Genomic DNA, 27696 nt, shown 5'->3' with positions numbered 1-27696 from the left:
CTCCTACAAATAATATAGAAATATAATTTATTACATATATTTATTATACATAATATCTACAATTATTATATACAATAATAAATTATATTTCTACATTATTTATGAGAATAAAAAGTTCCGGAAAATTTATAAAATTAGAAAAAAAGAAGAAAAGGAGAAAAAAAAGAGAGAACACCATCGATAGTAACGACTCAACTTTTTCCGGGACGCGCTTGCAGAACGTGAGCCGAAACGCAGGAATGACCGGTAATGACCGAGCACGTTCAACGTCTCTCCGAGTGCAGCAGGAGATTACGTCCGGGCATTAATATCGCCTTTTCCAAGGTAGAGAGAGAGACGAGAAGTTGGCGCCGGCAGAGGCGGTACGAATAGCCGTAAGTTACTCGCTCGACGTGTCCGTCGATATTGCGATAGTTAAGCGCAGGAACAGGCGCATAATGCAGGAGCTGCAGGCTTTGTGGACGGTCCCCGCGGGAACTTCCCTTGGAACTCCGCTCCAAGTTCTCGCGCCGGGCATTAAAGTATTACCGGGATAATTTGTTACCACCTGCCGCGAGATTTCGGGAAATCTCTTTAATAAGCTCCCGATCGCCGGCGGCCTGATTAACGCGAATAACGTTGTCGGAATATTGTACCTGTCCCTGTTAACTTTCTCGTCCGTATTCATGGCTAGTCGCTCCAAAGTCGAGGCAAGGCATTATTTATTACACGTGGAAAATCTCTCAGTTTTAAATATATAGGGTGTTTCTTAATAAGCGCGAAAAATTTTAAGAAGTGGTCCTCTGTCGAAAATTAAGAGGGGTTTTTCATATAAACATATACTCCTGTGTATCCCTCCCTGTAAACTTTACTTTACCTTACACTCCTCCAAAAATTAGGTTTTTATTTTTTAGATTTTTAGGTTTTTATTATAATTTTGTTTTTGTTCCAATTTTTCCAACATTTACACTAATTTTATTTTTATTTTAAAATTTAACTTCTCGTAATTCGAAAACTGCTATTTAGTACCATGCTATGCACGATAACGTATTTTGTTTTTTTTTCTTGAAAAATACTGATTTTATGAAAACAATACAAGAAATAAAAAAATTTCTAAATAAATCAAACTTTTTAAGGCATATTTTTAGATGATCATATTTTGGTCCATTAAAGAGTTCTAATAAAAATTGAATAGGAGTTGCTAGTTTCATCCTCTTATAATAATATTGAAGGCCGAAAAAAATATTAATAAATAACCTTTTTATTAGTAAAAAATATCCACCTAATTTTATTTTTTTAATTCGTTCCAAATTTGAGAAAAAATAAAAACTTAATTTTTACCCCCAATTTTTTGGAGAAGTGTAACTCCACAGAGAGGGATGTAGAAGTATATGTTTATATGAAAACTCCTCCCCCCCCCCTTAATTTTCGACAAAGAATTATCTTCTAAAATTTTTCGCACTTATTAAGAAACACACTGTATATACGTCATGTATATCGATTTGGAAACACACTCGCGCTTATAATAATATTAAACGTTCGCTAATGAGATGGAAAAAATCTGCAAATTTCATTGATAGCTGACGTTTAGGTAAATGCCAAACGTGTCATGAATTATGCGCTAAAACAAATATGATTTTATTTTTAATATTGCTAGCATAATTAATATTTTGCTGACGTGGTTATATTGACAGAAGATAATGATGTAAAGCCCTCAAGCAGAGGAGGCTAAATTATAGTATCGAAACTAAAATATCAATATTAATACACACATATATAATTAATATTTATATTTAATTTAATTTAATTAAACTAAAAATTAACTTAATTATAAGCTAATATTATTATTGTTATCGCAAAGCTAATAAAATTATATAAATTCGTTTAACAATCGTATAATTTTGTTAGCTTTGCAATAATATAATTAATTTTTAATTAAATTATTACATTATATTTATAATATATTTAAAATAAAGTATAAATTTATAATTCATAATTAAATTAACAATTTTTCTAAGATTATCATTAAATATAATTTAGTATAATTTTTAATCTTCTTGATGAAATTAAATTAATAGATATTAATAAATAATTAATCGTATGTAATGTGCGCGTATATTAATATTGATATTTTGGTTTCGATATTCAGGCTTACCAATATTGAATCGATATGAGTACAAATGTTCGTGCAATAGGATACTTGAATTACATCATTCGTATTTGCTCTATCTGCACTAGTATTAGCTCTTGATAGTAAATGGTGGATCGGATAAAACTACAGACCTCTTTAAATGAGCATTGGGAGAATCGTGCACCGGATACCGATATAAAAAGACCTGGTAATTTCATCCAATCAATAATCAACAATTGACCCCGAAGAGGACCCTCGAAACTAGTTTCGCTAAAAGCGAATACTATGAATAGTACGAATGATTTAGATATTATATCGCACAGATATTTGTGCTTGTTGAGGTTCGTATCGATTAAAAAAGGAAAGAGTTCTTCATTTATTCAATGATTATTGTTCTCCAACGATTCAAAGCACATCATACACTTGATTAATTATGCTAATCAAATTAAGCCGGGAGCAAATTAAAAAGAGTCATTTGTGCGAGAGGAACGACGGGAAATAGTGATTATTTTTGAGGTTATCGCGAACGGAACGATCACCTAACTCGTGATGAACGACAAATGTTAACTAAAAAAGGAAAGAAGAAAGCGGAGCATCCCACGAGGAGCATCGTAAAAAAAGTGTCGCGCTTGAAGCAAAAGTTTACGGGCGTTGACACGCGATATTAACGAGCCGTGTAACTCAGTCCGGAATTATTACCACGCACGCGGCTGGTTTATCATTCCGAGATCTGCGAGATCTCCGCGAAATCTGAGAAGAATTTGTCGTCCGGGACATAATCTGTTATAATCTTTAATAAACGCGAACGTAGCGGCGATAAAAATAAATTTATGCTCAGGAAGTATAAAGTTTCAACCCCACAATTGTATATGGATGCTTCAGCTTACACAATATAAGTTAGGTTAGGTTAGGTTTTATATTCTTGATTTATCTCTCCCCCGGTCTTAATGTCGCTGCATTTTTCCTGTTGAATTTTGTATCGTTAATTATATGGTTCAATGTATTTTCATTCATCGGGACACTTCAGTCTGATCTTCGTGAATTTAGTTATGCATTAAGTAGAAAGGATTCCTTAAATGTACGTGAAAGACGCGCGCGAAAGCATCTGCGATGCGCAAAGGGAGATCCAGGGAGTAGGAGCGGTTAGATGGATCTTCTCCATTTCTTAGTTCCTGGATTCTTTACATCTCCAGCTCCCATAGGTCCTGCTAATGCGACGAGTTTCAGGCGTGCACATACTTATACATACACACATACATATACACATATGTAAATTCTCCCCATTTGCCGTAAATCATACTGAAGGATTTCACCGTTGAATATCTCCGGCGCGTCCTGAATGCACTTGACCCTAGGCTGGTTTTTTAAGCCTCTCTCCTCGGAAAAATACGAGGGTCCCATCTTGCTCGCGGGATCGATCGATCGAGAGAGCACCGGATACCCGACAATAGAGGATCCATCGAAAATGCAGGGTGCCGTTCGGCGATCGCTTTCCTTGGAGGAATCTCTCTCCAAGAGATCTCGGAAAGAATAGCAGGGATGGCGGAAACGTGAGAATATCGAGACGAATTGTAAATTTGTCGCGATACAATTGGGTATTGACACGCCACGTTGCCACGGTTATGGTGGCTTTATTGACTTTGTACACTTTGGGGTTTTGTTTTTCACCCATTTAAAATTCTTCTGGAATATTTGCCTCGACTAAAATCTGCAGAGAGCATTTTTCACCATCGTTCGAGTCTTTCGGCTCTCTCTTAAAATGTTCCTGATTAAAACAGCGACAAGATTTCACCCGAGATTGATGGGATTGGGTGCTGATAGGTGATGTTTACATCGCATAATGCATCACCAAGGACATTTTAGTTGGAATCGATCCTTATGCCATACCGAACAAACAACGCGTAAAACAATATCATTGCGACTAAATGAGATAGATGGAGCGTTTTATATATCTTTGGGCGTGCGCGCGCGCGCACAAAGATCGTGACAGCAGCTGATCGATCCGAGAAGGGCGACGTTTTCGCGGCGATGTAGCGATAAAAGCATATCGGAGGAGCGAAGTACGCTCCCGTAAATTGCTCCATATTTTCAGCATCATTTTTCTTGAATTTCCCGTCCATCCTCCGATCGTAATTTTCTCTTTCTTTTTTTATCCTCGCGTCAAACATTCCACCGGCTTGTTCAGCAGGAGGAGGAATCCCCCTTGATGATCGTCTATAGATACTCTTCACCCCCTTCTCTATTCCCTTCGCGTCCTTATATCATCCTTATATTACACGGGGTTACAATCCGCGACATCTTAGCACCTCGTCTCGTCCCCCGAGATTTAACAAAATGCAACTAACTTTCACCATTTATCTTCTTCCGCTCATCTTGCGAAAATGGACGTGTGGCTTCTCAAGAAAGGAGAGCCGAGGAAAATGAATCGAAGGTGCTAAAAGTGATGGAAACAAAATGACAATGTGTATAAAAATAAAAGGACCTAGCAAGAAATACGAGAAGGTAGGGGAAAGAGACAATACGGACAAGATAGTAAACAGAACTAAAAAAATAATGGAGACAGAGATGAATAAAGGGCAAAGTAAAGTGATAAAAGACGATAACAAAAAGAAAGATAGACAAAAAAAAACAGAAAACACTCGAAAGGAAGGGAGAAAATGTACGGGAGGAAAAGAAATACAGGAAGCTTAGAATTTAGGGAGGAAGGGAAAGTGAAACGAGGGTGACAGAGATAGAGAGAGGGAGGGAGGGGGAGGGGGGAGGGGGAGGGTTGGGTTATACGCGGTCTTGGAAGTCAATTTTTCATCGCATCGAGCGATTTGCCCTCCCAGGAATATTTCTTAGCTTTACCAAAGGTGTTTCCACTTGCGCATGATCCTGCAGGATCTCCCTGCATCCGAGATACCGTTCGTCCTCGGGCTGCCTCGACTACGTCGAGGGTAAAAAGGAACGGCCCCCGAGATAAGTTGCGGCGTAAACGCCGACACATGTCCCCCTCCTCCCCCAACCCCCTTTTCCTGGTGCTTTTCCCTCGCACACACGTCCGCCGAGATACCCGTTTTTCCCCGCCATGTGTTCCTGCACTTTTTTTTCACCCTCGCATTCTTTTATCACTTTTATCTTCTTTCTGTCGCTCATCTCCTTTTTTTTCGAGGATTTATATGTATGTATCATTCTTTTCCTATCTATTATTACGCCATTACGTCATTACGTCATCACCGTTGCCATTACATTATTCATTAGTGGTAAATTTGCGAATCATACACATTGCAGAATCAAATTTTCCCTCGTCTCGAATGAATAACGGTCCGTTTCTAACGCAAAACGTCGTCCCTCGTTAAATCATAAATTACATCAAGTACGAGCGATTTTCTGAGAATTTTCTCTCCATGCGAATTTCCACATTTCCCGATATATAAGTTCGCCGACGTTAAAAAGTTGGGCCGCGCGTTTTGCGTCCTGCTTTCGAAGGCGCTCATGTCGTCGAAGTTCATAAGTTGCAAAGTTGGCAGCGAAAGGATGACACGGAAAGATATTAAAAAGACTTTATACCAACCTCCGGCCTGTCGGTCTCCGACACTATTCGACAGTTTCTCTCTTTCTCTCTCTCTCTCTCTCTCTCTTTCTCTTGCGACCGTATTTTTCCTACCGTAAAATCGTATCTCAGATGTTGCGCGGATATTCCCCTCCTCCCCTTCCTTTCTCCCACCCTCCTCTCGATCCTCTCGATCCTCTTCTTTAATTAACGAAGTAAGTTTGGATCCATCCCGGTTCTCATCCTTCGAATTTAATAAAGGCAACCGAATTAAATGCCAGGAGATACTTCCTCGTCCTCAGCCAGGCTAATCGTTGAAAAATTCATGAGTGTTGCAGAGAACCCGGCCCGGGTTCTCTCGCTCATGTACGTTTATATATATATCTAACATTCTCTTTATTATTCGCGTCGCCATGCGTAAAGTTCCATGCAGAAATTATTTCAAATTTCTCCTGCTGTGGAATGTCTCTTTTACGACTTTTTACCGGCGAATATTTCAGTCGTTGTAGCATTAAATTCAAGAATCTGTGGACACAGACGATTTTCCCTCTCGCGTCTCTCAAATATTTCTCCAGCGAAATGAACGCTGTAAATATATCTCAAATTAACATCACACACATCGTTCTCTCTCTCTCTTTCTCTTGTTTTAATATACAGGGTGTTAGAAAAATCTGGAAACAGTCAATTATCTCCGAAAGTAGTGGCCTTGTGGGAAAATGTTTCAGACAAAAGTTGTAAGATTTTAAGTGACGTATTACACAGTAATATTACTATGACCTTGGAGAGTGTTGTTAAAGTCACGTGAAGGTCATCTTAAATTTCTTAAATGAAATCCCCTACTTTTAATTATATATTCTTGTAACTTACCTCGAGAGTTTTTTAAAACACTATAATAAAGTGTTATTTCATTGAGTACTTTTCGAATTATGAGACTTGAAATCATTTCTTAATTCTACATAAACCATAAAATATCTAGAAAAATATTCACTTTTCGATTATCTTATCTTAATATTTTTATGTACAAAATAATGAGAGGAATCAATTGGTGTAAAGAAAACACATAGTTGTTTCAAAGAAAAAATATGTAATTTGCAATTAACAATTACATATTTTTTCTTAAAAATAACTGTGTGTTTTCTACATCAATTGATTCCTCTCATTATTTTGTACATAAAAGTATTAAGGTAAGATAATCAAAAAATGAATATTTTACAAGATATTTTACGGTTTATGCAAAATTAAGAAATGATTTTAAGCCTCATAATTCGGAAAGTACTTAATAAAAACTAACTTAATTATAGTATTTTGGAAAGCTCTCGAGATAAGCTACAAGAATATGTAATAAAAAATAGGGGGTTCTGTTTAAGAAATTGAAGATGATCTTGACGTGACTTTAACAACACTCTTCAAGGTCATAGTAATATTACTGTGTAATGCGTCACTTAAAACCCTACAACTTTTGTCTGAAACATTTTCCCGCAGGACCACTATTTTCGGAGATAATTGATCGTTTCCAAATTTTTAAACCACCCTGTATAATGTTTCCCTGTATAATTGAATTAGTCAAGAAATTTTCGATATGTATTTCGACTTAGATTAAACTATACTAAAGCTCCATTGTTTGCGCCTTGTTACATTGCACATGTGCGTCTGTTTATTACTCGCCTACTTGACTATGTCGATAACTCTCATGTATCTCGTGTCTCTCACAATTAGCATTACGAATCTATGCGACGCATCTCTCACAATTAGCGATACGAATGCACGCAACGTCAATGATCAAATATCGCTGCATCTTGATCCAATACAATCTCTTTGTCACGATTATCCCATTCAAGATTCCATATTACACACACACACACACACACACATATATATATGTGTGTGTATATATATATATATATATATATATATATATATATATATTATACACTCGTATAATATATGTGTTGCGATGCGCACATATACATGTGCAATATCGCGCACGCATAAATCATGCGTAACTAGGAAAGGGATTACATCGAGGCAACCTAATTTGCATCCCTTTGACCTATTGTTACGCGGCCACTATCAAATGTGAATTCCATTGGCAGGAATCATACGCGTAAATATTCATGCAAAATATAGAAATGAATGCAGTTGATAAGATGGTGCTTCATTAGACGAGATTTTCTTCTTTGTACAGATTTTAACTCGCAGAATTCTAAGGACACTTTCGCAACTCGAACCGACAGTCCAGAACGCGTGAAATTCTTTCCATCTCAATTCCATCTAATTAATATTAATTATTAATTTATATTCTATCTCGTTAAAAGAATCGTATTTTATGTAATTAGTATAAATTTAATATCTACGCATGCATCTACGGAAGGAAATTCCTCATTATTTGGAAATTTAGTTTGTGTCCTGCTACGATTTAAATGGGACAATCAATATAAAAAATATAAATTATTAAGAGAAATGTTTTTTTTTTCATTTTTTTATCGCTGCACAAATATTTCTTATCTTTTTAAGAAATAATTTATTATTAAAAAAACAAAGAACACGAATTTCTTTACAATCCTGGTATCTTGAGGCTTGGAAAACTTTAAACTATGAAATTCGTTCAAATATATTGATCGCATAAGTTCTTTGTCGAATTCAAAATAACGGGATTATTTTGTCGGAGATATCGCCGGTAGTGATAGTAAATCGCGCTTAACGCTCGCCGCTTCCGTTGGAATTATTGTTGGATTCGCTATTAACCGAATCGTGATGCTGCGCAAAGCCATGTATGGCGAAGCCATGTTGAATCGCCGTCGAAATTCGCGAAAGTGGTCCCATCCTTCGGCAGCTTTCTAGCGCGTGATAAATTGAATTCCCTTTGTTCCTCCAAACCCGTTCGTTATCGCTTCTTGTGTCTTTCTTTCTCGTCTCTAATAGCACTATCCAGTTTCCCATTTGTTCCTTTTCCTTTGTTGCACAAATGTATATGTTTTCCGTTAAATTCTAATGTAAATTTCGAGAAAAAGGACTCATCTTTATATTTGAAACTTTGAGATTTCAGGAGTAGAATTCCTGACTTCTGAGGACATTTTGGATGCTCTTTACGATTGCAATTGTTCTCTATAATGAAAATGTTCACGAGAAATTACTGGTGGAAACTAGTGAGTTAGATTAGGTCGGATTAGGGTAGGTACCCGCAATCGCAACTTGCCAATCGGAATGCAACGTAAACATTTTGGAGCAAATGCTTCGCGGGCAATTCGTCCTTAATTTGCAAAAACGCGAAGATCCTCCGCCGTGTCTCGGGAACACTAATTCGCAGTTCTTCAGGCAAACTTGGCTCTTCGTACTTTCCTAATTGGAAGCTCGCCCTTCTTAGCAGTTTCCGCAACTGCGTGCCCATAAGTCTCTTTCCCTGATACGTTAGCTTCTCTTGCAAGTAAACATTGTAACGACCAACTATTACAATAGCGCTGAAGCCAGAAGAGATTTGAACGCACTTTGATGTAGCTGTTTGCAAGATTGTTAACCTAAATGGGAAATACAATAGGTTCTGGTGAACATTCCGTATCAGAACTATTAAACTCGACTATGAAATTCGAGAAACGATAATTGTCCCTATGCGCGTCCTCTCGACCATAGAAATACGCTATAAGGTATATCTAAGGACCCTTGTACTAGATATGATTAATGAAAAAATACACTGAGAAAAATCGTTTGATTGTACCAACAAGACGTATATGATTGAAGGTATTTTGGTTAAATCAAACAAGAATTTCTAGTTATCATGATAAGATTCGATCTTTTATAACTAGAACATTTAATAGATTTTATTATAAGGATTTGGTTTGTATTTTCTGGTTGGATCTATAAAATTTCTTGTTACATTAATTTCTCTTGCCCCTCTTAACTTAACTCGTATTCAATATTTGTTATAAAATGTATATAAACACAACTAGTATTAACATTAAATCCAAACTATATTTTTTTTCTCTTACGAGCAGTAGTGGAAAAAGGACGCTAGCTCTCTGATTGTGTGTGTTTGAGCTGCATTCTCTTCTTGCATCACTGTTTATCAGCTTAATTTCTAACAAACTGAATTTAAAATAATTTATTCAATAATCTGGATTGAATTTATCCAATAATCTTGTTGGAATTCAGAATATTAAACGGACTTTTGAGATTAGATGGAAAATATTTTAGATGACTTGGTGCTGGCGAGTTTAATATCATTAACTAGAAAATTTGGGAAATTTAACAGGAAGAAATTAATCAGATTCATCTGGTAATTCCTGCAAGAATTCTGGTTCGTCCATTTTCCAACAGACATACTGGTTGAATCTATTAGAATTCTAGCAATCAGATTTTTTCTTAGTGTAGAAATATATCGGGTATTTTTTGACAAGTACGAAAAATTTAGTAGATGATTCTTTGTCTAAAATTAATGGGGGTTTTTCATATAAACATATATTCCTACATCCCTCCCTGTGGAGTTACATTCCTCCAAAATTAGTAGTAAAAATAAGTTTTTTTATTTTTTTCTCAAATTTAGAAACAACTTAAAGAAATGAAATTAAGTGGGTATTTTCTATTAATAAAAAGATTATTTATTAATATTTTTTTCAGCCTTCCGTATAATATAAAGGGATGAAATTAGCAATCCTCCAATTTTTTATTAGAATTTTTTAATGGGTTGGAATATGATCATCTAAAAATATGCACTAAAAATTTGATTTATTTAGACATTTTTTTATTTGTTTTATTTTTTTCATAAAATCAATAGTTTTCAAGGAAAAAATAAAATACGTTATCGTGCACAGCACGATGCTAAATAGTATAGATTTGGAGAAGTAAAATTTTAAAATAAAAATAAAATTAGAGTAAATGTTGGGAAAATAGGGACAAAAACAAAATTATAATAAAATTCTAAAAATCTAAAAAATGAAAACATAATTTCTACCCCCATTTTTGGAGGAATACCTCCACAAGAGGAGGGGTGTAGGAGCGTACGTATGAAAACCCTCCCTTAATTTTCGATAAAGAATCATCTAAAATTTTTCGCACTTATTAAGAAACATCCTGTATAAAGGAGCGTGTCCTATAAAATTTAAGATACCTTTTTGATTCTCTGGCCGCTTCAAAACAACACTTGCGGCGAAGGAAACGAGCGCAGTATGTTGGGAGAAAAAAAATAAAGGGAACAAAGTTACTTTTTAAAGCAACGATATTAAAAGTTAAGAAGAATGGCTATTTCTTTTTATCCTTCGTAAACGATTGTAAAATTAGAGAGACGCATAATTGCGGGGATGCGGAATATTTCGATTAAATTATTGGACGAATTGCTATGCGTCGCCGCAATAAATATTGAAGAGCGATCGTGTGTTTCGAAAAAAAAAAAAAAAAAAAAAAAATCTGGAAGAGGGGATAAATGAAACTTTGCCAGTTGGCGAGCCAAGTCAACCGTGATCCGGCACCATATCGAAATTCTTTCGTTCGCTTCCTCGTGCAATCATCCGGCGGAAATTCCGCGGAATTCGCTACATCCGGTTCAACAGGCACGGACTAGAAACTCGAAATTCAAAAGCGTCGCCGATGCCGGCGAATATCGCCAAATCCAGGGATCTTGCGATGTACCGAGGCGAACGAGACAGACGAGAATCAATGGATCAATCCTCCTGGATGGAGGATTGGGCGAAAAAATGTTTCCCGAGTCGGGCCGAGCGTCGCACGAGCCGCAAAAAACATCCGCAATTTTTGACGTTCGCAAGGCAAACCGTGGATATTCAGAAACTAGTCGTTATCCGCCGAGATATCAGCTTTCGGCGGATCCCGTAAACAGATAAAGTAATTAACACCGATTCTCCTCCCCCTGTGTCTGTCGCCTCCTACTGTTGCCGGATAACGGCAGGACGAGCTGCATTTAGGATAATTGCTAGTGCATCTCGCGAAAGACCGCTGCAAACGTAAAAACGGTCATTCCGCTCGGTCGTGCAAAAACGCGCGTGCGAATTCGCAAATCGATCACACACACACACATACACGCACGCGTACATGTATCCACATTGGCGACCTCGCCTCCGGAATTGGAATGCCACACGAAGCGTGTATATCGTCAATAAAAAAAATACGGATCGGTCGTTTTAGTTACAGTCTGTTAATTAACGAATTTCTCCAAGATTTCATCTCGCGTTAACCGAATCCTGACCATTTGCGATGTCGCAGTTGTTTGTTTTATCGAAAACAGAATTTAATGGCAGCACAAAATAACTATAAATATAAATATAACGAAATTTATAACATGACTGCAATATTTTTAAGAAGGAATAATGCATTAGATGCATGATTGCAACTGCATTATTATGTTTACTTCATTACAATCGTGTTAAATTTTCCCTGCAATTTTTATTGAAAACAGAATTTAATGGCAGCTCAAAATAATTATAAATATAAATATAACGAAATTTGCAACATGAATATTACAATATTTTTGAGAAGGAATAATGCATAAGATGCATGATTGCAACTGCATTATTATTTTTACTTCATTGCAATCGTGTTAAATTTTCTCTGCAATTTTGATCGAAAACGGAATTTAATGGCAGCTCAAAATAATTATGAATATAAATATAACGAAATTTGTAACATAAGTGCAATATTTTTAAAAAGGAATAATGCATAAGATGTATGATTGCAACTGCATTATTATTTTTACTTCATTGCAATCGCGTTAAATTTTCCCTGCAGTTTTATCGAAAACAGAATTTAATAGCAGCTCAAAATAATTATAAATATAAATATAACGAAATTTATAACATGACTGCAATATTTTCAAGAAGGAATAATGCATAAGATGCATGATTGCAACTGCATTATTATTTTTACTTCATTGCAGTCGTGTTAAATTTTCCCTGCAATTTTTATCAAAAACAGAATTTAATAACAGCTCAAAATAATTATAAATATAAATATAACGAAATTTATAACATGACTGCAATATTTTTAAGAAGGAATAATGCATAAGATACATGATTGCAACTGCATTATTATTTTTACTTCATTGCAATCGTGTTAAATTTTCCCTGCAATTTTTATCGAAAACAGAATTTAATGGCAGCTCAAAATAATTATAAATATAAATATAACGAAATTTGCAACATGAATATTACAATATTTTTGAGAAGGAATAATGCATAAGATGCATGATTGCAACTGCATTATTATTTTTACTTCATTGCAATCGTGTTAAATTTTCCCTGCAATTTTTATCAAAAACAGAATTTAATGGCAGCTCAAAATAATTATAAATATAAATATAACGAACATTGTAACATGAGTATTGCAATATTTGTGAGAAGGAATAATGCATAAGATGCATGATTGCAATTGCATTAATATTTTTACTTGCAATCGCGTTAAATTTTTCCCGCAATTTTGTTCATGCATTTCGCATGAAACGGCGATTTTTTCATGGTTGATCATTATTATTCATATTTTATAAATCCAATGTTTCAATAATCAGGCAAAAATTAATATTAGACATCCTTTTCAAATATTTAAAAATATTTCAAAAATGTAAATTTTTTTACATTTTTTATTCGAAAGAGAAAAACGTGAAATGTCGGTTGAAAAAGATCAGGCTTCAATATCCATTCGTGTTATTTTTTCCGCGTCGATTCTCTCCCGACGACAATTTGAAATGCGAACACGATTAGCTTATATTAGGACGCGATTAAGAAAGGCATCCTTGAGCGGACGTGTAGATTGGCAGGTACATTAGGGCGAGCGTAGAAGGATCCAAGGATCCGAGGTGTAATCCCGACTAATTGAATAGCAATTAGCGACGACATCGTGCGGAATCCACCGCGCCGACCCTTCAACGCCCTTCGTCATTCCAATTTACGTTCTCGCGCTGTTCCCGTAGCTTACTCTTCGACCTCGACGTCTCACGTACCAACCCTCCGTCAAGGGCACTGACGCACCGCCTGAAAACGGATATGAAGACGGAATTTGAATAACATGTTTACGCGACGCCCATCGTCTACGAGTTAATGGCCTAACGTCTCGACTTCTCGGGTCGCGTCGGCAAATTTCGCATTTTGAGCTGTAGAAGCGGAAAATGCACTCGCGTGTTTGTAGAGGGATCGGCGGCAGCGGGGGGGATAGGGGGGGGGAGGGAAAACTGAAACAAGCAGACCGCGTTTCGGTATTTACTAACGAGATGAAGATTGCAGCGCGTGTGTCTTATCTCCCCGCATTAAATACGTATATAGCGTGCACTGAAGTGCATGAAGTTACGAATTTATAATATTATAAAGACTACGAAAGTTTGTAAATAAACTTTCGAAGATATACCTTCGAAATTTGAAGGGACTTTAACTCTCGAATTGAAACTGCGTTAAGGAATTGTTCTCGAGGAAACTTTGGAAGAATTTAATTACCGTATATAAGAATATAATTATTATATTATTATATTTAATTGTAATATTTATTATTTTATTACATTTATAATATTATATACTTATATCTAATTGTTATATTTTATATTTAATTACACAGACCTGCAAAAAAGGGGGTCAACATTTTTTTTAAGATGCAATAGTCACTTTTGACGTAATTTTGTGCGCTGAATCCGAATCTGGCCGCTGAATTGCGTAGCACGTCAGGTTTTTGAGTTATTTGTAGTTGAATAGCCCAAAAATCGTTATTTTGGCCAATTTCATGAATTTATTGTGAGTAAACCAAATTTTTTGAAATATTTCTGTCAATGGCATCGCATAGTACTCACTTTCATCTTTCGAATCCACTTTCGATTACTCCGCCGCACGATTTTTTTTCGGTCAGATATACAAGTTATAAGACTGGTCATGCCTAGGGATCTAATAAACTATTGAAATCAACCGTGCCATTCCTTTATTTCACTAGGAATCAAAATTAGGATAAAAATATACATTTTTAAACCTTCTGTCACCTTTTGAAATTAAAAATGGCGCATCCAATATGGCGAATAGAATCACAATAAAAAGGCATACAATTTAGAAAAATTTATCAAAATGTGTAACAATTGTATTAGACATTTCTTTATAATATTTTTTTGGCCAACCGAACCTGACATATGTCAGTCTTTTCAAATTTCAAGATCATGGATCTACCATATTAATGTCTATATAAATTTTCTTTAACGTAAATTTTTTTACGTCATACTTATATATCTCAGCGAAAAAAAATCGTGCAGCGGTAATTGAAAGTGGATTTGAAAGGCGAAAGTGAGTATTATACGATGCCATTGGCAGAAATATTTCAAAAAATTTGTTTTCCTCGCAATAAATTCATGAAATTGGCCAAAATAGCGATTTTTAAGCCATTCAATTACAAACTACTCAAAAACATGACGTGCTACGCAAATTCGGCGGCCAGATTCGGATTCAGCGCACAAAATTACGTCGGAAATCATTATTGCATTAAAAAAAAAAAAAACCTCGCAGGCCTGTGTTATTATTTACATCATTATATATTTAATTGTTATATTTTATATTTAATCATTTTTAATTATTATATTATTACATTTAGTTATTATACATATTTCCTTCTTTCTTAAATATTAAACCTCGAAGTTATAAATTTCGTATTCGGTGAGAAAAAATTACACGCAAACCTAATTATTCGTGTAAAACTACTCTAAAAAGATCCTAATTATTCGTGTAAAACTACTCTAAAAAGATCCCTGAAGCCGATGCACCTTCAATATGTGTTAAATAACGAGGATCTCTTTCCGCGGTTGTATGTACGAAGCACCGACAGGATATGGAAAAGATTTTCTTGGAAGGTGGAGTTCGCGTGTGCAGGAAATGGGATTCCTTGTCGACGACAGAAGCGTGATCGGTGTATCGAATTCGGTGGTGTAGCCTCCGATTACAAGGATGCGAACGTGCTCGTCGAGGAGAGGACGCAGGAGCAGCAGCAGCAGCAGCAGGGGAGAATAAATGCGCGATCGAAGAAGGGATGGTGAAGGGGATGTAGAAGGGGAGGGAACACACGGGAGGGAAAATACGCCTGGCGCTTAATGGATTAAGAGGAAGTAAACATCGTCAAAGTGAAGAAATTAACGAGAAGTTGGTGACCGATAATCCTCCCCCCATTCTTCGTCCCGATTTCCCCTGCTTTCGTCAGATATTCGAATTTTCCGTCCCGAGTATTTGTGCTCATTGAAAATAGTTTCCTAATTTGCTGGGGTAATTTCGAGAACAATAGTTTCTCCTCTCCTTCTGTCTATTTTTTCTCTTTAATTAGTTGACGAAATTAAGGCAGTGAGTTTTTCGCTTTTAAATAGATCCCAGAAAAAATCAAGATTTAAGTTCTTTATAAAATGTTAAATATTTTTTAACAATTTATAAATTTAAATCTTCTAAAAAAAATTGAAGATGAAAAGAATTTAAAAATCTGTGATATCAATTCGTTCAAATTCAATAAAGAGTTTTAAAGGAAATAATCAGAATTTATATTTTCTTAAAATACTTAAAATATAAAATTAAAAATAGATTTGTTAAATATATATTTTATATATTAATATCTTACAGTTTAATATATTACATCAGAAATGAAGCGTCTACTTTTGTATCTTATTTTATTTTTCGTAAATTGCAAAGATCCCTATCGATATCCCTATCAATACAGAGTGAATAAACGATCGAACGTCTCGAGTTTTACGATACTAAAGCAATAGGGGAGAGCAACTCCCTTAATAAAATAATCCGATCAAAGCGATAGTCGTCTTTCACTTTTTTTTTTTTCAGAAAGATATTCTTTGAGATCAGCTTGAAAGGAGCGACAACTTCATCTGTCTAGTATAATAAGAGCTATAAAGTAGACGACCAGACGCCTCGGTTGTCGATCGTAAAATAATCATCGCCCGCGGGCTGCGTTTCTGTCGGCGATATCGTCGTTTTCTCGACGAGAATTTTGCGGAACAAATGAGGGTGAACGAAAGGAAGGGACCGGAAGCGAGTATCGCTGTACACGGACGAAGGTAACCGTAGCAGATAGCGGGAGATAAGTCGTGTAAAAGGTACGGGGAATCTGCAGCGATATAGCGAGAGAGCCGAGGATAGAGGGGTCGAAGAGGGATGGAAGAGGGATGGGGGGGGCAGGGGGGAGCGATAGGGAAGCTCCATGAGGGAAATATAGCGGAAGGAGTGCGACGCTGGTACCACGAGAGATAGCGGAGACGTAGGAGGTCGCTGAAAAAGATCGAGAGACAAATCTACCGCGCGTAAAGGGGCGACGGAAAGGGGGTTGGGGAGTGGGAGGGGAGGGGGGAGGGGGCGCGCCGGAGACGAGGCGGTTTGAGAAATAGTCGCGAAAGAATTTCTTATTAGATTGAAAATTGAAATAAACTCACAGTGACGTCGGTTGCATCGATTTCCGAAGTTCCTCCTGTGCTCCTCGATCGTTCGAATCGGGTCACCGGAGGACAGATATCCTTCGGCCAGGATAGTTCCTGGAAACGTGACGCGCGTCGCAATATACTGCTATTTTTACAAACACACATTTCTTGGCTTTATCGGATCAAATCCTGCATAGAAGCTGCACGGAAACGGGAATGGCAAGATCCTAAACTCTCGGAATTTTGGAAATTAAAATCTGAGGATGAATAATAATTTCTGAAAGGGGGGAAAAGCGGCAGGAAACGAAATAATTCGGTAATCTATAAATCTTAAAAAATTCATCCCTCTCTTGGAAATATATAAATTTGAATAAAAAAATAGATATAATATAATTGTGAAATATAAAATAGAAATGAAACTTATACAAATTTAAATTAAAAAAGAAATATGGATTGTTGTAATTCAAACAACGAAAAATATCAACAAAAATGCAATTATAGTCCGAAAATAATTTACGAGAGATTGAATGCATTTTTATTTATTTATTTATTTTTTTTTTTTTTTGATAGAACAATATATTATGCCCGCGGATAAGTCTATATGCAAGCTAGTGCTCCTGATTGACCTAAATATACGTAGCACCGCATGCATCATAAAAAGTCTTCATTGGAAAACACTTTGCCAGTGCCAACAGATGCTATCGCGAGGAAAGTTCGAGGGAGTTTATCGGTGAGGCCGCAGAAAAATCTTAAGCGACGTCTACATTTTCATGAAAAAAAATACGAGATTATCTGTTTCCTCCCACCAAAATTACCGTTTCTATCACACTATCTCTTACCAACAAGTTTACACAACACGGAAAATGCATAAGAACGCAATATCGCAATAATGGTGGACACATGAAACATATCCCTGCCCTTTTGATACGAGGATTTGAAGAAGAAAGAGAAAGCCGGGAAACTCTAATTAATTTGAAAGAACGAAACAAAGGATTGTTTTGAAGAGAAATCTATATTTTCCAACCAATTATTTTTCACAGCGATATTTATATCTTTTTTTGATAAGCTTTAAAATTATGACACACGACATGTATCTTTAATGAAATATTGCATAACAATTCTCTTAATTTAACTTTTATATGTGGAATCATAACAAAGACCTGCGAGATTTTTCTTTTTAAGATGCAATAGTGATTTCCGACGTAATTTTGTGAGCTGAATTCGAATCTGGCCGCCGAATTTGCGTAGCACGTCACGTTTTTGAGTAATTTGTAATTGAATGGCTCAAAAATCACTATTTTGGCCATTTTCATGAATTTATTGCGAGGAAACCAAATTTTTTGAAATATTTCTGCCAATGGCATCGTATAATACTCACTTTCGCCTTTCAAATCCACTTTCGATTACCGCTGCACGATTTTTTTTCGCCGAGATATATAAGTATGACGTTGTAAGAAAATTTACGTTACTGAAAATTTATACAGACATCAATATGGTAGATCCATATGGTGATCTTGAAATTTGAAAAGACTGACATATGTCAGGTTCGGTTGGCCAAAAAAATATTGTAAATAAATGTCTAATACAGTTGTTACACATTTTAATACATTTTTCTCAATTTTATACCTTTTTATTGTGATTCTATTCGCCATATTGAATGCGCCATTTTTAATTTCGAAAGGTGACAGAAGGTATTTAAAAATGTATATTTTTACCCTAATTTTGATTCGTAGTGAGATAGAGAGATGGCACGGTTGATTTAGAATGGCTTATTAAATCCCTATGCATGACCAGTTTTATAACTTGTATATCTGAGCGAAAAAAAATCGTGCGGCAGTAATCGAAAGTGGATTCGAAAGATGAAAGTAAGTACTATACGATGCCATTGACAGAAATATTTCAAAAAATTTGGTTTACTCACAATAAATTCATGAAATTAGCCAAAATAGCGATTTTTGGGCTATTCAACTACAAATAACTCAAAAACCTGACGTGTTACGCAAATTCGGCGGCCAGATTCGGATTCACCGCACAAAATTACGTCAAAAATCACTATTGCATCTTAAAAAGAAATTTTGATCCCTTTTTTTGCAGGCCTGTGTAATTCACGTGTAATCCTCGCGGAATTTTTATCATCGAGAAAATCACGAATCTGCCGATTTTCAAAGGGAGAATCGAGGAAAAATACGAGAAATCGATCAGCTTGGTATGGGCGATTCTTGGCTCCGAATTCCGACGCGTTTCTCTTTGGTCAAAGAGAATCCTCCGCTCCTCGCAATAATTCTCTATCGCTTTTTCCATGTATTTGGAGTATCGCATATAAATCAGTCGCCTCGGGTTATATATAACCGGCATACTTATCTTTAATAGGGCAACAATGTTCTTGATAATTCGATATTGAATATACTACACACATATATTCGATATCGAATATACTCCGCGGAATATAGTATATTACATAGTATACTACAAGATACTAATCGATATACTGTCCGGAGGTATTTATAACATTTCTGTCTCTCATATTGCTCGTATCATCAAGGGAAAGGAATTCTGCGAACGCAGATCAATATAACTGACTATTTCCAAGAAGAAAGAAATGGTAGAGAAAAAAAAACCCTCGCAAGAATGTACTCAGCAAACACCAAGTAACAGTCATATAATTATTAGTTATAATTTCGCACTCAGCAATATAATTGTTATTTAATACATGACAGTTATGTAACCGTTGCTTGGTGTTTGCTGGGTAGCAGCTCAAAAATTAATGTCATTTAAAACATTTACAAATAGAACTGGGTTACTTTTTCACGATGCAAATATCGATTTCGAACACAAATTAATAATTATACTTGAGCTTCCATCATGCGTCAAAATGAAATAAAAATTAACATCCCTTATAAATTCGTTTAAAAAATTTTATAAATTGCAGCAACAGTAGAGTATGTTCATATCTCGATAATAATAATAAATGTCTTGCTACGACGTCATACGTTGCTTTTTCTTCTTGAAAATCGAGCCCGCTCGTTTGCGGCATCGCGAACGTTTCAGAAGGGTTGTTAGCGAATGATTTCGCGTTTAAGAGGAATTTTGCGCGCGAGGAATTCGTGTGTGTTTCGTTACCATGTATACGATGTGCCTCTTAGCATCGGAAGCTAACGAGTTATGTATGATATTAATTGGATTTCCGGGACGAAATCTCTATACGCAGAATTTCTATCTCAGAATTTCAATCCGTTACAAACATATACATACCACGTATTATGATTAAACGTTGAATATTTAGAGCTGCACCTGATACGTTTCACATAAATGGCATTAGATCCTGCATATACATTTTATTATTTGTATGTAAAAATATTCTTTTGTTTATAAGATCAATCAATTATTTATTTATTCACTTATTATTAAAATATTAGAATATAAAATAATTATTAAATATATAATTAAATTATTAAAATATAAGAGGGAAATATTCCAGCTGCATTTTTCGAATAGGAAGTGAACGAGATAATTTAGCGGAGGAAGATTCAATTGTTTTAAGCGAAATGGTCCCTCAAAATTGCCACGATAAGCGATGGTTATTGAGATGAAAAACACCCCTTTTTTGATAAGAATCTGCTCATCGAATTTGGGAGGTTTCACGTAACAGTCAATAAAGAGCTCGCGCATGACGGTAATCCGGAATATGCGATGGCGAACCAACGGTTGTGTAAAAATTCATGAACGTCCATCGGACTCGTTCGAACGCGCCATGCGAATAAAGGAGAATCGATCGTCTAATCAAACTAAAAGATTCAACGTTACGTTCGTGGCGATCTTCCACTCTTCCTTACCCTTATTCGCGCTTGGATTACTTTAAGTCATACATACAGAGTGTTGAAAAGCAATAGGTTGAAATTAATTTTCTCTTTTACAGAGAAAAATCGAGTTGAAAGATTAAAAAAGTTTTGATGAAAATTTGATAATGCATAAAAAGAGAATATTCTGATAAATAATGCACCATGTTTGTTACCCGAATTCGTCCTGAAATGATAAAATCAAGTATCGTTTCGAATTAAAAAGATTAAAATGCGATATTTACAGAATGTTTCTTAATAAGTGCGAAAAATTTTAGATGATTTTTTGTCAAAAATTAAGGGCGATTTTTCATATAAGCATACATTCCTTCCTGTGGAGTTATACTTCTCTAAAAATGGGGATAAAAATTAGGTTTTTATTGTTTTCTTATTCAGAACAAGTTAAAGCAATGAAATTAGGTGGATATTTTCTATTAGTAAAACGGTTATTCATTAATATTTTTTTCGGCCTCCCGTATTGTTATAAGGGGATGAAACTAGCAACCCCTATTCAATTTTTTATTAGAACTTTTTAATGGGCTGGAACATGATCATCTAAAAATATGCATTAAAAAGTTTGATTTATTTAGAAATTTTTTTATTTCTTTTATTTTTTTCATAAAATCAATAGTTTTCAAGAAAAAAAATAAAGTACATTATCGTGCACAGCATGATACTAAATAGCATATGTTTTGAATTACGAGAAGTTATATTTTAAAATAAAAATAAAATTAGAATAAATGTTGAAAATTGGAACAAGAACAAAATTACAATAAAAACCTAACTTTTACTCTCTTTTTTGGAAGAGTGTAATTCCAGAGGAAGGGATGTAGATGTATATGTTTATATATGAAAAATCCCCCTTAATTTTCGACAAAGAATCATTTAAAATTTCTCGCAATTTTTAAGAAACATCCTATACAGGGCGAGTCGTTTGAAATTATCAGCTTGATTTATATCATTATTATTGTCTGTAGAGAAAAATGGTTCAGAACTAATTTATCATTTTCCCTCGGAGACATTTAGTATCTGTTAGACATTTATCTGCGTTGCAGTCTAGTCCACGTTGTCGTTCAAATAACACTGGACATATAAAACGATATAAGACAATCATTAATGCATCAATTGCGATGTGACGAGAAATAATCGTCACAACGAATTCTTTCTGTAAATAGAGCTAACGTTGGTAAAAGAGTGATAGTTTTCTCTTCTTGTTATTTTGTTTTTCCTGCAAACAAAACCCGACTATCTAACAACCTGTAATGGTATATTCAGAAAAATATATATTGAAATAAATTCTGTAGAAGTGCTCAATCGAATATAAATCGAAATGTAAACTGTATAGAAAGACTGGGAACAGAGTCGAAACAACGGATGTAAAAGCGTACGAGTATATATTGAATTAAAAAATTATAAAAAATGCTATGTAAAACCAAATGTTTTGATTTCCGCTTTGGAATTTTCCTCAGTGAAACACAATGCGAAATTATTAAATCGTTATAAAATTACAAATATTGCAGAGTCACCGTGAGAGTCAGTAAAATTAAATGGATGAAAGATATCGAGTGAACATGTTTGTCTTTATAATAAAAATCGGAACAATAATTTAAATGATAAAAAATTTTAATGATAAAAAAATTTAAACAACAATGTTTAATGATAAAAAAATTTAAACAAAAATTTTAATGATAAAAAAATTTAAACAACAATTTTTAATAATTAGAAAATGTCAAAATAATATAAATAAAAATTAACATATTTCTAATGATGTGCATAACTTGACATAAATATATATATTTATAATTATATATTTTAAATATATTTTATATACATTATATATTTTTTACATATTTTTTATATTTATATATTTTTATATATCTTATATTTATATATTTTTATATTTATATATTTTATATATTTTTATATTTTTATATTTATATATTTTATATATTTTTTTATATTTTTATATATTTTATACATTTATATATATATTTTATATATTTTATTTTTATATTTTATATACATATATGTTGTTAATCGAATGAATATATTTTGATTATAAAAATTGCTAATATATTTTCATAATTTTGTTAATTCTTAACTTAATAACACGCAACTGTTCTAGCAGCTATTTGCATGTGTCGTATCTAAAAGTGTGCGAAGGACGCATAAAAGTGGCCGGGCGAATTTCTCGCTCATTGGTAGAATGTTATCCCACACATTTCCATGTTCCGTAATCGAACGAGTCGCGCACGATACACAGTGTAAGGTCCGTATCCTTTTCAAAGGATTCGCGAATATTAAACGAGCTGCCGCGAACCGTGAATCAAAGCGGATTCCTTTGAGGACTTCCGCGCAGGATTCGGCGCGCTTCAGGGAGTTTTGCGTCTCTTACGATGGAACAGCAAAACAAGCGCAACGCTGGAATCAGCGAAATATACACACACACACACACACACACACACACACACATACAAACACATATGCGTAAGCAAATAAACTGTATGAGATCCTCTGGCCCCAGCAAGCCGAGAATATTCCTTTGGCCGTTCATGAGAACGCATCAGCAAATCCCAAATTCTAAAATAAGTTTACCAAGTTCCACGAACAAGTCAATGGAATAATTCATGAATGATAAAAGAAGGAAAAATAATTAGATATCCAATTTACATGCATGTATATGAATTAGGGTTGTTTGGAAATTTGGAATTAAATCAGGACATCTTTTATACGAATAATTTGTGATAAATTTCGGAGGAAACTTTTGAAGAAAAAATCCGTTCTTTCTCAAAAATTTCTGCAGCTATAAAATACAATTTGGTAACGCCGAGCCAGTTCCATGCCCTGTTGCATTGTAACAAGATCAATTGTGGAGCTGCAGCTGCATCCAGAGCCATCGGAAATAGATTACTGTGCAAAATTCGAGACTCTTCGTCGGATTACTTGCGATATTCAGCTTGTCACTGATGCATCATTTCACTCGAATTTCAATCCTTTTATTCACTACATATTTATAAAAAAGGATGGGTGTACATGCCTAATTATATGCATATTAAATATACATATAATAATAAACGCATTATATTTTTTCTAAAAAATATATATATATTTTTTATTCATAGTTATGAATATTTAATTAATAAGTGTATTATACCTTTGCCAAAATGTATAGTTAAAGAGTAAGATTTATAAGAATATCATTTATTATTTATCGCTTAATATGTCAATCTTTGTTTCCTGAGATGAGAGCTTTCCTCTCTCTCTTTTCCTCCATTCCTTCCCTCGGAGGAAATGTCCCGGATAAATAAAAATGGAAATTCTTTGACTCCGCATACATACATAGTACATGTGAAACCGGACGATGGCTGTTGCAGGAATGAAGCCGAAGATGAAAAATCACTACAGGGCGCATCAGCTGTCGGTCTGGCTGCGCCTCGTCCCGGAGCTTCATCGTGCCGGGATGGAGGATGTCGATTCCAGACATAACTTGTTCCGCGGCCACAGCGATCCCAGCCTGTACGACGGCTCCGTGAGACCGGATCCTCTCAGCAGGATCAGCGAGGAATTCAAGAGGAAGAACCTCAGCACGGATCCGCCGACCACGACGGATTACAGCATCACGACGTGCGTCAGCCTCATCCCGGGCACCAATCTCCAGAACGTTCATAACGCCAGCACCGACACCTTGGCCAGCCTGGACGCAGCTGGGTAATTATCCTTCTTGAACATAATCAAGTTTGCTCCAAGTTTACACGTAGCAGTTTCGGCTGTATAAGCGTCTGTTCGGAGGTCTGTATTAATTTAATGGAATTTTACTCATGAGAAATTGGCACGAGAGATGAGACGGTTCAAGGTTCGATCGGGGAAATTTCATAAAAGTTGCAACCGTCTCGATAGTTCCTGAAAAGACTCGTTACCGACGTCACTTTGACAGAAAAAAATGTAATTTCACTTTAAAATTCAAGTTTAATTACATCGCAAATTTTATCTTCCTAAGAGAAAGAAATGGGAGAGAATTTTATTCAATGATAGTGAGAGATATATCGATTGAAAAATTCCTTATCTATTTAGCTACGCGGCGTATTCGACGGCTCTGAGCGTGACAATCGCGATCGGCTGCAGCCTGCTGATCCTGAACGTCCTGATATTTGCGGGCGTCTATTATCAGAGAGACAAAACGCGGCTCGAGGTGAAGAGCCTTCAGCAGCAACAAATGTTGAATCAACAATGCGGTCCCCGCGGTTTCACCGAGCTAAAACAACCGCCGCCCCCGCATTCCCATTACGCCGGTGGGGGCCAAGTGATTGTTGACGTTGAGAATGAAATGTTAAGAAGGTACCGAATCATTATTCATATTTATTCGCACTGAGAAAAAAATCTGATTGCATTAATTAGAATTCATGGTACACATTAATTAGCATTCTGGTAGATTCAACCGGTATGTCTGTTGGAAAATGGACGAATCAGAATTCTTGTAGGAATTATCAGATGAATCTGATTAATTTCTTCCTGTTCAATTTACTAAATTTTCTGGTTAATAATACTAAACTCGCCAGCACCAAGTCGTCTAAAATTTTTGCCATCTAATCTCAAAAGTATGTTTAATATTCTGAATTCCAACACGATTATTGGATAAATTCAATTCAAATTAATTTCTTCACAGTAAAAAATTTGGTGTTAAATTTAACATATTTCACATGTCCCAATTTATCCACTCTAATTTTAATGTTAATTTAACAGAAGACAAGTATGTAAATAAATAACACAAGTAATATGTTTAAAAATTAACACAAAAGTGTAACACTTAAACTTTATCTGGAAATAAAGTTTATGTTAAATTAGCATATTTATAATGTTAAATTTAATTAAAAGAAAATGGTATTCTTACATTTTTATGATAAATAATAGAAGAGGTATGTCGATTTAACATGTGGAAACTGTTATAGAGAGAAAAATAACACAACTTATCTGTTTCATTTTAACATATAACATATTTCACCAAAAATTCGTGCGTTTACATATTAATTGTGTTGTTTTAATTCTTAGAAACGGTGAATATTAACTCAATGCAAAAATGTCAAAATAACGCAATGATAATATGTTATATTAACATAAGAGTATGTTAAAAATTTAACACAAAAATTTTTACACGAGAAAATTTTAACAGAAATACAAAATGTTTTTTACCGTGTTCCTGTTAAATTTACCAAATTTTCTAGTTAATAATATTAAACTCGCCAGCACCAAGTCGTCTAAAATGTTTTCCATCGTCTCAAAAGTCTGTTTAATATTCTGAATTCCGACAAGATTATTGGATAAATTCAATCCAGATTATTGAATAAATTATTTTAAATTCAGTTTGTTAGAAATTAAACTGATAAACAGTGATGCAAGAAGAGGATGCAGCTCAAACACACACAATCAGAGAGCTAGCGTCTTCTTTCTGGCATTACTGCTCATAAAAGAAAAAAAATATACTTTGGATTGAATGTTAATACTAGTTCTTTATATACATTTTATTGCAAATATTGAATACGAGTTAAGAGGGGCAAGCAGAGAAATTAATGTAACAAGAAATTTTATAGATCCGACCAGAAAATACTAACCAAATCCTTATAATAAAATCTATTAAACGTTCTAGTTATAAAAAATCGAGTCTTATCATGATGAACTAGAAATTCTTATTTGATTTAACCAAAATGCCTTCAATCATATACGTCTTATTGGTGCAATCAAACGATTTTTCTCAGTGCGCTATATATTTATACACATCAAACTGTCGGTCAACTGTCATCGAACTCACTAACATTCACATCATCGACCACATGACTTTTATCTAATCTATAGATAGATATATATTTCTAATATTGCAGGAATGTAATGAAAGGACCTCCTAATGATCCTGGCGCTCCTTTCCAAGGGCAAGGAACTCACACACTGCCTCATCAACATCATTATCAGAAACATCAGCAGCAACATGCCACTCTTCCCCGAGCATCAGTTATTCAAGACATGAACACGCAAACTCAAGTAAGTTTTAAATTTTTAAATTTTTGTCCTGCAATAAAGAAAATATATATAATTATTGTATAATAATAATATTATATAATTATTATATAAAAATAATGTTGTATAATTATTATAAATTATATAATAATAATTATAATATATAATAATAATAATATTAATATACAAGGTGTCCCAGACCATCCGTACACCCCTTTTAAAATAAAAATAAATGGCTTTTATCAAAAATCGCGAACAATTTTTAAGTAAATCGAGTATATTCTATCAAATGGTGATATTTTCAATTTTTGATTCCGGTCGGAAACACGCCATCCGGATAGGAAGTTGAATTTTTTTAGGGGAACATGATACTTTTTATTACAGATTCGAATTGTACGTGAAAAAATAAGAAACTTTTGTATCAAACATTTTTTCTAAAAGTGCCTCTGTCAATTTTAAAATTGACCTTGAAAGTAACTGTGATGAAATAATGAACTTCAAATGTTAAGATTGACAGAGGCACTTTCAGAAAAAACGTTTGATACAAAAGTTTCTTATTTTTTCACGTACAATTCGAATCTGTAATAAAAAGTATCATGTTCCCCTGAAAAAAATTCAACTACCGATCCGGATGGCGTATTTCCGATCGGAATCAAAAGTTAGGAAGGAATAGTTAGGAATAAAAATATCACCATTTGATACAGCGTACCCGATTTACTTAAAACCTAATTGTTCGCGATTTTTGATAAAAGTCATTTATTTTCATTTTAAAAGGGATGTACGGGTCTGGGACACCCTGTATATATAATTATTAATATTATTAGAATTATATTATAATTATTTT

General features: G+C 34.7%; 1 protein-coding gene across 1 annotated transcript in view; it reads left to right on the top strand.

The window, feature by feature from the left end:
• LOC105255866 (neuroligin 4-like) overlaps window positions 1-27696 on the top strand; it is a 49236-nt gene that overhangs the window by 18105 nt on the left and 3435 nt on the right. The window contains exons 2-4 of the mRNA XM_025412789.1: window positions 24221-24554; window positions 24918-25181; window positions 26720-26876. Of these exons, the coding sequence (XP_025268574.1) occupies window positions 24221-24554; window positions 24918-25181; window positions 26720-26876 (755 nt within the window). The remainder of the gene's footprint in view (window positions 1-24220; window positions 24555-24917; window positions 25182-26719; window positions 26877-27696) is intronic.

This window comes from Camponotus floridanus, unplaced genomic scaffold, assembly GCF_003227725.1.
Source record: "Camponotus floridanus strain SB8 unplaced genomic scaffold, Cflo_v7.5 scaffold57, whole genome shotgun sequence".
Lineage (NCBI taxonomy): Eukaryota > Metazoa > Arthropoda > Insecta > Hymenoptera > Formicidae > Camponotus > Camponotus floridanus.
The sequence above is the reverse complement of the archived record's forward strand: the minus strand, read 5'-3'. Positions and strand labels throughout refer to the sequence as shown.